Source organism: Thamnophis sirtalis, unplaced genomic scaffold (genome assembly GCF_051295495.1).
Source record: "Thamnophis sirtalis isolate CommonGarterSnake01/CBP01778 unplaced genomic scaffold, rThaSir2_p1.2 scaffold_2, whole genome shotgun sequence".
NCBI classification, from domain to species: domain Eukaryota; kingdom Metazoa; phylum Chordata; class Lepidosauria; order Squamata; family Natricidae; genus Thamnophis; species Thamnophis sirtalis.
The window spans coordinates 172,766,742-172,779,827 of NW_028261382.1; the positions used below are offsets into that span (position 1 = coordinate 172,766,742).

Consider the following 13,086-nt stretch of genomic DNA (forward strand, 5'->3'; position numbering starts at 1 on the left):
CGGTAAACTTAAAATTAACGCGTAAATCTAAACCTAACCCCCCCCCCAAACCTAACCCTAAACCTAACCCTAAGCCTAACCCTTAACCTAACCCTAAACCTAACCCTAAACCTAACCCTTAACCTAACGCTAAACCTAACGCTAACCCTTAACCTAACCCTAACCCTAACCCTAACCCTAACGCTTAACGTAACCCTAAACCTAACCCTAACCCTTAACCTAACCCTAACCCTTACCTTTATGTGAATCGGCTTGCTTTAATTTTATTTTAATTTTAATTTAACTTATTTTTAATTTTTTTTGTCGCGCTGCTGATGACGTCACGTACGCGCTTTAATCGGGCGCGCTTTAGTGGACCGCGGTTTTGTCGTGCCACGGTTTTATCGATGCTTTATATGGTGAACGATTCAAGATGTAAAAAAAAATAGTGCATATATTTCTCCCCAATTTTTGCTTCCCCCTCCCTGCTTTCTGCGATGTATTTTATTTTTAGGCTGAGTGATAAACTGGGATGATTGCATCATGCTAATTTGAGTCTGTTGCATTGAACCTTCTTAGAACGATGATGGTTGCAATTTGACTAGTATGTCCTGAACAAGAAGAACTCAAAAGAAAAATCTGTTGCTTCCTTAGCATAACACTGACACGGGAGGAACAGACCATTCCTGCAGCATCTGTGCAAAGTCTTTGAGCTCTGCCAGCTCCTTGGACCGCCACATGCTAGTACATTCTGGGGAGAGGCCTTATAAATGCTCAGTATGCGATCAATCCTTCACCACCAATGGAAACATGCACAGGTGAGAACCAGGAATGAGATGAACAGTGTGCAAAAAAAACGGTGATCAATATGTATGTTTGGAAGATTGTTTACAGCATGTCCTATTCATTCCCTTCCAGGGCGATAATCCAGTGTGTCTCTTTTTAGCATGTATGATAATCTGACAACAGTTCCTTCCAGTGCAAAAGAGCCGAGGTGGCGCAGTGGTTAGAGTGCAGCACTGCAGGCCACTTCAGCTGACTGTTAGCTGCAGTTCGGCGGTTCAAATCTCACCGGCTCAGGGTTGACTCAGCCTTCCATCCTTCCGAGGTGGGTGAAATGAGGACCCAGACTGTTGTTGGGGGCAATATGCTGACTCTGTAAACCGCTTAGAGAGGGCTGAAAGTCCTATGAAGCGGTATATAAGTCTAACTGCTATTGCTATTGCTATCTCACCGGCTCAGGGTTGACTCAGCCTTCCATCCTTCCGAGGTGGGTGAAATGAGGACCCAGACTGTTGTTGGGGGCAATATGCTGACTCTGTAAACCGCTTAGAGAGGGCTGAAAGTCCTATGAAGCGGTATATAAGTCTAACTGCTATTGCTATTGCTAATCTCACCGGCTCAGGGTTGACTCAGCCTTCCATCCTTCCGAGGTGGGTAAAATGAGGACCCGGATTGTTGTTGGGGGCAATATACTGACTCTGTAAACCGCTTAGAGAGGGTGAAAGCCCTATGAAGCGGTATATAAGTCTAACTGCTATTGCTATTGCATGATCAATTGCTTTAGTATGTCCTCTTGTTGTAACAGCTTATGGGAAGTTGGGACTTAATTAAGTCTTGAACACACAAACTTCCCGAACCAAAACCACCTCCTCTTACAAATGGAGACATTGGAGGCCATTTCTCAGTGTATTTATTTCTTTATTTCTGTCCCAAAATACTGGCCCGGCCTGAGCTTATTAAATAGAACGATATGAATACTGCTGAACATAACAATCCTTGCCAAAGGCTCAGAAGTTCTTGAAAAAACACTCCCACACTGGAGTATTAGTTGCACTGATCAGTTTTATCTATAAAAATTCTACCTAATATCATTAGATAGGTAGAAGAAAACTAATGAAGGGAATTCATTCATTAAGAGCCGAGGTGGCGCAGTGGTTAAATGCAGCACTGCAGGCTACTGCTAGATCAGCAGTTCAGCGGTTCTAATCTCACCGGCTCAGGGTTGACTCAGCCTTCCATCCTTCCGAGGTGGGTAAAATGAGGACCCAGATTGTTGGGGGCAATATGCTGACTCTCTGTAAACCGCTTAGAGAGGGCTGAAAGCCCTATGAAGCGGTATATAAGTCTACTGCTATTGCTATTGCTATTGCTATTCATACATTTCATCCTTTTAACACACGTGGTCCTTGACTTACAACCATTCATTTATGACTGTTTGAAGTTACAGTGGCACTTTAAAAAAAATGGTTTATGACTGTTTTTCACATTTATGACTGTTGCAGTATACCCGAGGTGAGCCGAGGTGGCGCAGTGGTTCAATGCAGCACTGCAGGCTACTTCAGCTGACTGCAGTTCTGCAGTTCGGCTGTTCAAATCTCACCGGCTCAGGGTTGACTCAGCCTTCCATCCTTCTGAGGTGGGTAAAATGAGGACCCGGATTGTTGTTGGGGGCAATATGCTGACTCTGTAAACCGCTTAGAGAGGGCTGAAAGCCCTATGAAGCGGTATATAAGTCTAACTGCTGTTGCTATTGCTGTACCCACAATCACGAGTTCAAAATCCATATGCTTGGCAACTGGCATGTGTCAGTGTCCGGGTCATGTGACCACATTGTGTGACTTGACATGCAAAGTCAATGGGGAAACCAGATTCACTTAACAACCATGTTACTCACTTAACAGCTGCAGTGAAGCACTATGGGAAGAAACGTGGTAAAATGGGCCAAAATTCACTTACTAATTGTCTTCAGAAATTTGGGGCTCAGTTGTGACTGTAAATCAAGGACTATCTGTATAAATTTACGTTTAAGCATATTCATGTTTTCTTTTGGGGGCAACCCAATGGTGAAGGGGGGAGGAAGGTGCCAAGATTTTCAAACCTCTTCTAAATAAATCTACAGTGCTATTGTCAGGTACAATCTCATTCTGATTTGCTGATTCGTTTAATCTAATATGCATTCTGTGAATATATATATACACACAAACATACATATACATACATACATACATAAAACTTCAATTTCTCATTAATCTGTTTCTTCGAGAGCAGGGGGGTCTCCAAACTTGGCAACTTTTAAGACTTCTTCTGGCTGGGGAATTGTGGGAGTTGAAGTTCACAAGTCTTAAAAGTTGCCACGTTTGGAATCCCTGCTCTAGAGCGGTGCTTTTCAATATTGAAGATCTAAGGCCTCCTGACAGGAGAGAATTATGGGTGTTGAAGTCCACTCATTTTAGAGTTGCCAACTTTGAAAAAAAAAATACTGCTGTAGAGGAACATGGTTTGGTGAAGGAATATGCAAAATTACAGACACCGGTATTTCTTTTTCCATACTTTGCTAGCATGTTTTCAAATGCGACTTGCATTTGTACACCTCGTAGTTTCTGGGGACGATTTCCCAAGGTACAGAACCTGACATCTTTCTGCTAAGAAAGTTGGGGTCTTAGGGGGGAGGGGGGAGGGGGGAAATATAGTATGTGTTAGATTTTAAAGTAGCACGATTGCACTTGTATACTGTTGCTCTTTAATTCTAGTGTAAAAATAGGACAAGCTGAATATATTGATAGATAGTAGAAATACACCAAAGGGAGGAGTAGAGGGAAAGAAAGAAAGAGGGGAGAGAGGGTGGGAGAGAGGATTGGAGGGAGGGTGAGAAGGAAGGGAGGGGGGGTATTGGGAGAGAGGAGCGATAGAGGGGGAGGGAAGTAGGGTAGAGGGGGATGTTGGAGGGAAGAATGAAAGTTGGAGGGGGCGGAAGAAAGAGGTGTATGGTAGGTCGAAGTGGTATATTGGGTTTGTATTTTGGGGGGTATTGTTGACAAGAGGGAGGGCTGTGTTATTGTTCAATGTTATATGGCCCCGGTTATGCACAGTATATATGTGACTGTACGAATGAAACGAAAAATGAAAATAAAACATATTTACATCTGCTAAGAAAGCATAAGCAAACATTTTTGCATCAAACTAAGACTCTATCAAATTCAAACACCTCCCCCCCCCCTCAATGCCTCCAGGGGTGATCAGCTTAGTAAGGCAGAAGTATCTTCTGTTTGTCCAGTTACCTGATAATCGTGCTCTTCGCAAGGACATTCTGTTCAGCTTCACAAGACTAATAGCTATTGTTGACACATTTGTCTAGCCTTTTCTAAAGCTGCCTAAGGTCACCCTTTGGGTATTGTGTAGTTATTCAGAAAACAAAGTGCAGGGCTGCAGCTATTCCAACTTAACTTATAAGAGCCGAGGTGGCGCAGTGGTTAAATGCAGCACTGCAGGCTACTGCTAGATCAGCAGTTCAGCGGTTCAAATCTCACCGGCTCAGGGTTGACTCAGCCTTCCATCCTTCCGAGGTGGGTAAAATGAGGACCCAGATTGTTGGGGGCGATATGCTGACTCTCTGTAAACCGCTTAGAGAGGGCTGAAAGGCCTATGAAGCGGTATATAAGTCTACTGCTATTGCTATTAACACATTGGTACTGACCTTAGAAAGCCCTAAATGATTTGGGTTTGGTTTGGTTTATTGGATTTATATGCCCCCCCTTCTCCAAGGACTCAGGGCGGCGTACAACATAAAAAAAAATACACACACACATGTTACAAAAGTTAAAAAAAAAATAGAATATCCAAAAAACAAACCCAATTAAGATTAACAATAACATTTTTTTAAAAAAACCAATTAAAATTAACAATGATCAATAATTTATTTTGTTTTGTTCAGGCCAGGCTGGCTTGCTGGAAAAGCCAACTTTTTAGGGGTGCGTCGGAAGGACCGGAGGTCGGGGATTATACGAAGCTCCGGGGGCAGCTCATTCCAGAGGAAGGCGCTCCCACAGAGAAGGCTCTCCCCCTGGGGGTCGCTAGCCGACACTGTCTGGCCGACGGCACCCTGAGAAGGCCAACTCGGTGGGATCGCACTGGACAGTGGGAGGCTACCGGTGGTCTCACAGGTATCCTGGGCCTAAGCCATGGAGCGCTTTAAAGGTCATAATTAGTACCTTGAATCGCACCCGGAAGACAACCGGCAACCAGTGCAGGCCACCTAAAAGGGGCGCAACATGGGAGCACCTAGGTGCCCCCCATGATAACCCGCGCAGCCGCATTTTGAACCAAATTCTCAGTAGAAGTGCTACATCTACATATATTTGCCTTTGCCTTAAAATAAGCATCCTAAACTCTATCCTATGGCTGGATTGTGACAAGGGTTAGACTGATGAACGCCAGGGATAGAGTCATTTTTCAGATTGGCTGCATAAGCCTAGAATAGCCCTAGAATCTTTCGGGGATCACTACATTCATAATTTAAAATCCCGGGGACCGCTAATATGAATTAGTGACGGGATGGGGTCCTTCAGGCACTTAGTTGGGCACCTGTAAGCGGAGAGAAGCACCCGGGGTCAACCCTAGGTTTAGTGTCTACTGCAACTAGGAATCTCAAATACAGCCAAGAATGAATGTTTGTCTTGTAGCCAGCCCAGGCGCTAGATCGCCCCCCCTGCAAACTCTGTCTTTTGAGGAGCCCATCTGACGTTTTGTGCACCGCTCACTGAAGCGTTTGGAGTCCCAGGGAGGGAGGGAAGGGCTGAAGCTACTAAACAGGTAGCCAAGCGAAGTGCCTGAAGGACCCATCCTGTCAGCGAGCAGGAGGAATTGCTTTGGCGGGCCGTATCCAGCCCAGGGGGGGGCATAGTTTGAGGATCCCTGAATAAGGGCAATTAGATCTCATCCTTTAGGCCTCCTCCGAGTTCCATCCGCTGGCCAATGCCGACTGGCCACCACGCGGAGGAGAGCCTTCTCGGTGGTAGCCCCCACCCAATGGAACGATCTCCCCGTGGAGCTTCGTACCCTCACCACCCTTCAGACCTTCCGCACAGCCCTTAGAATCTGGCTATCCCGTCAGGCCTGGGGCTAAAGATTGTAACCCGCCCGAATGGTATGAATGTTGCATTTTAATCTTGTACTGTTTTATATGTAAAAATCTGTCCCCTCCTTCCTTTTGATTGTGAGCCGCCCTGAGTCCCCCCAGGGAAAATGGCGGCATACAAATAAATAAACTATAAACTATAAACTATGTAAAAAAATGCAAAAAAGATTTTTCTTGCGGACCAGCAGCTGGTGATCACTGTCCTATAATATCCTCTTAAGGCAGTCCATCTAACTCTTCTCTCCAATCGTCCTTGGCAGTTAATTTTCCCTCATTTGATTTGCTTATAAACTTCTTTATTTGCTAGTTTTTAATTCTTTTTCTTGTCGATCAGAAAGGTCGGCAGTTGGGCAGTTCGAATCCCTAGCACCGCGTAACAGAGCGAGTTCCCATTACTTGCCCTAGCTTCTGCCAACCTAGCGGTTCAAAAGCACGTAAAAAAAATGCAAGTAGAAAACCAACTTTAGTAGGAAGGTAACAGTGTTCAATGTGCCTTCGGCGTTTAGTCATACTGGCCACATGATCCCGGAGACATCTGGCTCTTCGGCTTTGAAACGGAGATGAGTTCCGCCCCCTAGAGTCGGGAACAACTAGCACATATATGCAAAGGGAACCTTTTACCTTAATTCTTTTTTTAAAAAAAAATCATTTAAAGGGTGCTGAACTGATTTGCTGCAGCTCCCCTTAGTAAAGGGAGATGGTAAAATCTGCAAAATAATACTTGTTCTCTGATTGCATCTAACAACCCTGTGACAAATTCTAGCTTCACAAAGCATTTCAAGGAATGTCCTCCTCCTTCTGTTTTAGCTCTGTTGAAATTGAACTGCAGGCTTAAGAGATTCAAGGGATGCAGTCCCGTTGACGAGTAACAAGCGGTGTAGCTCAAGAGACAGCATGTATGAAATTTATGTTGGCAACACTTGAGCATGCTTCTCCTTTGCAGGGCGGCAGAATCACGTAACTCAAAATATTTATATTTGATCCGTTGAAGCCAGCCTGGCCAAACAGGTTCTTGAAATGCTTGGCAACGTGCTTGACATATATCAGGCCATTCATGTTGGAACTTAGGTGTCCATTGCACTATGCATATCTTGATCGTATGGGACGAATTGGGCAATTTTCTGCAAGGCAATGTTTCCTGTGTAGGAAAAAATGAGGATTGTGAGTAGTATATAGGTTAAAAGCTGTTTCTAGGTCTCTTAAAAGACGGTCCCATCTCTGTGTGACTGTCTTTTTAGATACCTGCTAAATAAAAGAGGTAGCCTAAAGATGAGAATGCAGTTACCCTTTTAATTTCCTAGCCAGATTGAATATTCAGTGGGGTCCTTTTCACTGTTCTCACTGAGATGTAGAATGAATTTTCTAAATTGACTCTATAGCAATAGCAATAGCAGTTAAGACTTATATACCGCTTCATAGGGCTTTCAGCCCTCTCTAAGCAGTTTACAGAGTCGGCATATCGCCCCCACAGTCTGGGTCCTCATTTCACCCACCTTGGAAGGATGGAAGGCTGAGTCAACCTTGAGCCGGTGAGATTTGAACCGCTGAACTGCAGATAGCAGTCAGCTGAAGTGGCCTGCAGTACTGCACTCTACCCACTGCGCCACCTCTGCTCTAGGTGGGTGGGTAGGTGTTGAGCATTTGGAAAGAATCTGAATTGAATTGATTGAACGGAAATATATTCTGTACATTAGATGTTACTATAACATGCTGGATATATTAATCTATTAATTAGGAGAACTTGGATATTGCAATATGCTTGGCAAGCTATTCCCGAGTGAATTCATTCAGCTGGGTCAACGCTGAAAATTTTTGAAAAAAAACCTTTTACAAATGTTTACCTCCCTCCCCCTACCCTCCCCCCAACCCCCCAACCTCCCCCCCAACCCCCCAACCTCCCCCCCCCCGACTTCCCAGAACCAATACAGGGTATACATCTTTAACAAAGATATTCTAAAATAAACTTTAAAAAAAGTTAGTATCATCTTTCATTTGAGCTTTAACTCCTCATTGCTAGGCTAACTCTAAACACATTATATCGTTCCTTGTTTCTTCAGTCATAAACTATCTGGAATTTCTTAGTCCCATATTTATTTTGAGTATAGTCAATCCATCTTCTCCACTCCAGTTTGTATCTCTCATTGGAATGGTTTGAGATATGCTGATATTTTAGCCATCTCTGCTAGGTTTGTTACTTCTAATGTCCATTCTTGAATAGTAGGCAAATCTTCCTTCTTCCAGTATTGCGCCACCAACAGTCTTGCTGCGGTTATTAAATGCAAAATCAAGTTAGTCTCTATAACAGTACAATCAGTAATTATACCTAACAAGAATAACTGAGGACTACTGTTGATGATACTGATGACATGATACTGTTAACAGCAGATATATGTATCTTGCTCATCTTTTTCAACTGATTCTCTGTCTTAATTTTGAGTATGATATATTCAGGGTCACAAATAAATTAAACCTGTGGGGTTGTTGCATTGCAGTGAGTGTGAATAACCCCAGAATTTAAAATATGTTCTTAGGTTGCTCCCTTTCATTTCAGTGGGACTTCTACAGAGGAATTTTCCTTGTGTGTGTGTTCTGCTCTTGGGTTTCCGTTGAATTACTCAGCATTGCCATCCTGCTCCAAGAATTTAATTTTGGTGATTGCATCAATTCTAGAGAACTGAGCTTGAACAAATTAGCATTTAATAGGGGGGGGGGGTTCTGTGTGCTTCCCATGGGATTCTTGCCACACCGTAGATTCGCTGATGCAAAGCTATTTATCTCTTTTCATATTGCTTTTCATTTCTTATGTCTTAGTAAATGAATGGTCTCTTTGCTTTGGAGTACTTATTTTTAACGAGGAGAAGTAAGCCCAGAAGTGAAAGATCTTGCCGTGGCGTTAAACAGAGAATATTGATTTTTCCACCACGTTCCTGCTTGCTTTGATATTTTTAGAGAATTTTTATTTGATCACCCTGAGACCTTTTAATCTGATCATGGTTTGGCCATGCTGGAAGCTAGAGGGAAACCCGTAACGTCGGGCCGTGCACACTTCAAAAATGATTTGGAAGTCCCGTAGCCTTTTTGAACTTTCCATAAACACAGCATTCCCCTCTATTTATGAAAGCAGCTGGTCTTTCTCCAGGTTACTGAAGAAGCCTGCAAACAAGATGTGCCTTCTCCAATTATAATAGGTCAGCTGCTTATAGCAGCCACATCTTTTTCCAGGCTCGTACAAGCAGCCTGAAAAAGCAAATTGGCTGCCTTGGTGAATAGCAGAGATTTTATTCCGCTGTAAGCTGCGCTCATGTGAAGTTCAACCATTTCTTTTAGGAGATCATCCTCCTAGGTCAAAACATGCAGTGTAGTTTACTAAGTCAGAAATCTGAAAGTGGGGAAGGTGTTAGTCGAAGGAATGCTTCTGCCCATGTTAAGAATTTTGGCCGCTATTCTTTTCCCAGAGTGGGTACAAGCAGATGGATAACGATGATGATATCCTTATGCTGTCCATCATTACGTTGGGTGCATGTAGTTTTATACTCAGAGAAGGTTTTGCTTACAGGCTTATTTCTCAGTTCTGTGCCGGTAGTCCTCGATTGTTCATTTAATGACGGTTCCAAGTTACAACCGCACTGGAAAAAGTGACTTAAGACTGTTTTTCACACTTACAACACGTGAACATCGCCAGGGTCACGTGATCAAAATTTAGACGCTTGACAACTGACTCATATTTGTGACGGTTGCAGTGTCGGGTGGGGGTCACATGATCCCCCCCTTTTGCGATCTTCTGACAAGCAAACTTACCGTATTTTTTGGAGTATAAGATGCACCTTCCCCCCCCCCCAAAAAAGAGGGTGAAAATCTGGGTGCGTCTTATACACTGAATACAGCATTTTTGGCCTCCTGAAACTCCACCCTGTGCTTCCAGCTTTTTCTCAAAATAATGGACATGCAGAGGGTTTGCAAAGTGCTCCTGGAAGCTGAGGAGGGCAAAAATCAGCAAAAAACGGGCCCGTTTTTCACAAAAATGGGGCTGCTTTTACTCTTCCAAGCACCCAGGGGCATTGTACAGGCCTCCCACACCCTCTGCATGCCCTCCCTCTTTTTTTTTTTTTTTGCAAAAACTGCGTCTGTTTTGGGGAAAAATGGGCCGTTTTTTGCTCGTTTGTTGCCCTCCCCAGCCCTCAGGAGCATTCTGCAGGCCTCCCGCACCAGAGGTGGGTTCCTACCAGTTCGCACCTATTCGGTAGAACCGGTTCGTCAAATCTACCGAACCGGTTAGAAGAGGTTCCACCAGTGGACCCGGAAAGCAGGCCACACCTACAGAAGAGCTTCCAAACTCTTTTGAAACCCACCACTGGTCCTTGGATAGGATTATTCTACACTATCATGCTCCTATTTATAAAACTCTGTGCCTCTGTGAAGGGTAAGGATGACGACTGCGTTTGTGGTGCAATCAGAACATTGCGTGTGTTGAAGTTGTTTTAACGCAAACCAAAGATGCCTTTTAAAAAACAAGTTTACCTCATATTCTTATGCAGGCCAGTGCTGTGTGTGAGGTAATTTAAGGTGGTTCTGACAAGTGTCGTCAGCATCTTCATATCCGGTCACATGGGTGGCAAGCCACTCCCATCCGGTCACATGGGTGGCAAGCCACTCCCACAAAGGAGGCCACACCCACAGAGTAGGTTCGAACAACTTTTGAAACCCACCACTGTCCCGCACCCTCTGCATGCCCCGTTTTTGCAAAAAACAGGGCCGTTTTTCACCTCCCAAATTCACCACGCGTCACATGTTACCCAACCCCAGGAGCACTTTGTAGGCCTCTCAAACTCTCTGCATGCCCCCTTTTCACAACCCCCCCCCCCAAAAAAAAACAGGGTATGCAGAGGGTTTGGGAGGCCTGCGAAGTGCTCCTGGGGCTCAGGGAGGGCAAAAACTTTTTAAAAAAAGAATTTACCTCTTCAAAATCTTGGTGTGCCTTATACTTCAGTGCATCTTACAGTCCGAAAAAATATGGTATATAGGGAAGCCAGATTCCCTTAACAGCCGGGTTACTAATTTAACAACTGCAGTGACTCGCTTTAACAATTGTGGCAAGAAAGGTGGCAAAACTCAGCAAATGTCTCTTAACAACATAGGTTTTGGGCTCAATTGTTGTCATAAGTCGAGGACTACCTGTATAGAGAAATTCCTGGGCTTATATAACCTCCTTTTAACAATTCCTAGAATCCATGTCTGATATCTTTCACTTGTTGGTTACCTGAATCTTTTTACCTGGGAAGATTTCTCCTTACTTACTGTTACTTGAGAGACCGCCTGCTGCCAGTTACCTCCCAAAGACCCATTAGATCACACAGGGTTGGCCTCCTCCGGGTTCCGTCTACCAGCCAATGCCACCTGGCTATTACCCGGGGGAGGGCCTTCTCTGTGGCAGCTCCAGCCCTCTGGAACGAACTCCCCGCAGAGATTCGGACCCTCACCTCTCTCCAGGCCTTCCGGAAAGCCGTCAAAACCTGGCTTTGCCGGCAGGCCTGGGGTTGATGAGTTCCCCTCCCCGCTCGACCTGTGTGGCTGTGTGATTCTTGGCTATTTTAACTACTTGTATTGTGTTCTATGTTCCCCTTTTCCCCTTTTGAGTTGTTCGCCGCCCTGAGTCCTTCCCGGAGAAGGGCGGCATACAAATAAAATAAATCCTAATCCTAATCCTTGCCAGGCTGAGAAAATGATCTAACCTGATACAGGGGAATTTTCTTAGAACCTGTGCTTCCTATTCCGTCTGAGAGATGGGAAAAATCTCTTTGCACATAGAAAGCCGTATGTGCTAGGGAGTGGTGTAACACCATGAGATATCACAGCATGCACGGACTGGCCTTTTTGTTATTTCAGCGCAAGCTTTTACTTGCGCTTTTAACAGCTTCAGTTGTGTAAAGTCCTCTTTTTTTTCCCTTTTCTTTTCAAAATTGCTCCATTCTGGCCCGCGCTGCATCCTCCAAGGGGTTTTGATCTTAAATCTGAATATTGATTTATTTGCAAGGGAGTGATGGCATGTGCCTGCTAAAGATAGAAGGCAGAAACGGAAAAGCCAGACACGGAATAAAAATGAAACGGGTTTTTGCATTTGAATGGGTGCGCTGCAGGACATGCGAATAGCCAGGAGGCTGTTGGTGTTCCTTTCAAGCCCTTCTCATCAGAATCCTAAGAATGTCAGTTTACAGTTTTCAAGGTTGTAGAGATAAGCTTGCAGGCTCGGTGCTGATTTCAGAGGAAAAGCTGAGCACACTTGTAAAGAGGCGCAAATATCCTCTGGTCCTTTTTAAATAGACCACCAGGGAAAGAGAAGGAGAGGAGGGAGGAAGGGAGAGAAAGAGAAGGAGAGAGGTTAGGAAGGGGAAGAGAGAGGGTAAGAGTCGGGGAGAGGTAAGGGAAGAAAGAAGAGGAAGGAGAGGAGGAAGGAAGTAGAGAAGGGAGGGAAGAAGGAAGGGAAAGGAGAGAAAGGTGGAAGGGAGAGAAAGAGAAGGAGAGATAGGAGGGGAGGAGGAAGAGTGGAGGAGAGGTAAGGGAAGAAGAAAGAGGTAAGGAGAGGTGGGTGGAAGGGAGAGAATGTGAAGGAGAGGAGGGTGGAAGGGAGAGAAAGAGAAGGAGAGAGGGCAGGAAGGGGAAGAGAGAGGGTAGGAGTAGGGGAGAGGTAAGGGAAGAAGGAAGGGGAAGGAGAGGAGGAAGGAAGTAGAGAAGGGAGGGAAGAAGGAAGGGAAAGGAGAGAAAGGTGGAAGGGAGAGAAAGAGAAGGAGAGATAGGAGGGGAGGAGGAAGAGTGGAGGAGAGGCAAGGGAAGAAGAAAGAGGTAAGGAGAGGTGGGTGGAAGGGAGAGAAAGAGAAGGAGAGAGGGCAGGAAGGGGAAGAGAGAGGTAGGAGTAGGGGAGAGGTAAGGGAAGAAGGAAGGGGAAGGAGAGGAGGAAGGAAGTAGCGAAGGGAGGGAAGAAGGAAGGGAAAGGAGAGAAAGGTGGAAGGGAGAGAAAGAGAAGGAGAGATAGTAGGAAGGGAAGAGGAAGAGTGGAGGAGAGGTAAGGGAAGAAGAAAGAGGTAAGGAGAGGAGGGAGGAAGGGAGAGAAAGAGAAGGAGAGAGGGCAGGAAGGGGAAGAGAGAGGGTCGGAGTAGGGGAGAGGTAAGGGAAGAAAGAAGGGGAAGGAGCGGAGG

General features: G+C 45.0%; 1 protein-coding gene across 2 annotated transcripts in view; it reads left to right on the top strand.

The window, feature by feature from the left end:
* RREB1 (ras responsive element binding protein 1) overlaps window positions 1-13,086 on the top strand; it is a 191,972-nt gene that overhangs the window by 127,411 nt on the left and 51,475 nt on the right. For both annotated transcript variants that reach the window (XM_087707500.1, XM_087707501.1), the window contains exon 6: window positions 634-797. In XM_087707500.1, coding sequence (XP_087563626.1) covers window positions 634-797 — 164 coding nt within the window. The remainder of the gene's footprint in view (window positions 1-633; window positions 798-13,086) is intronic.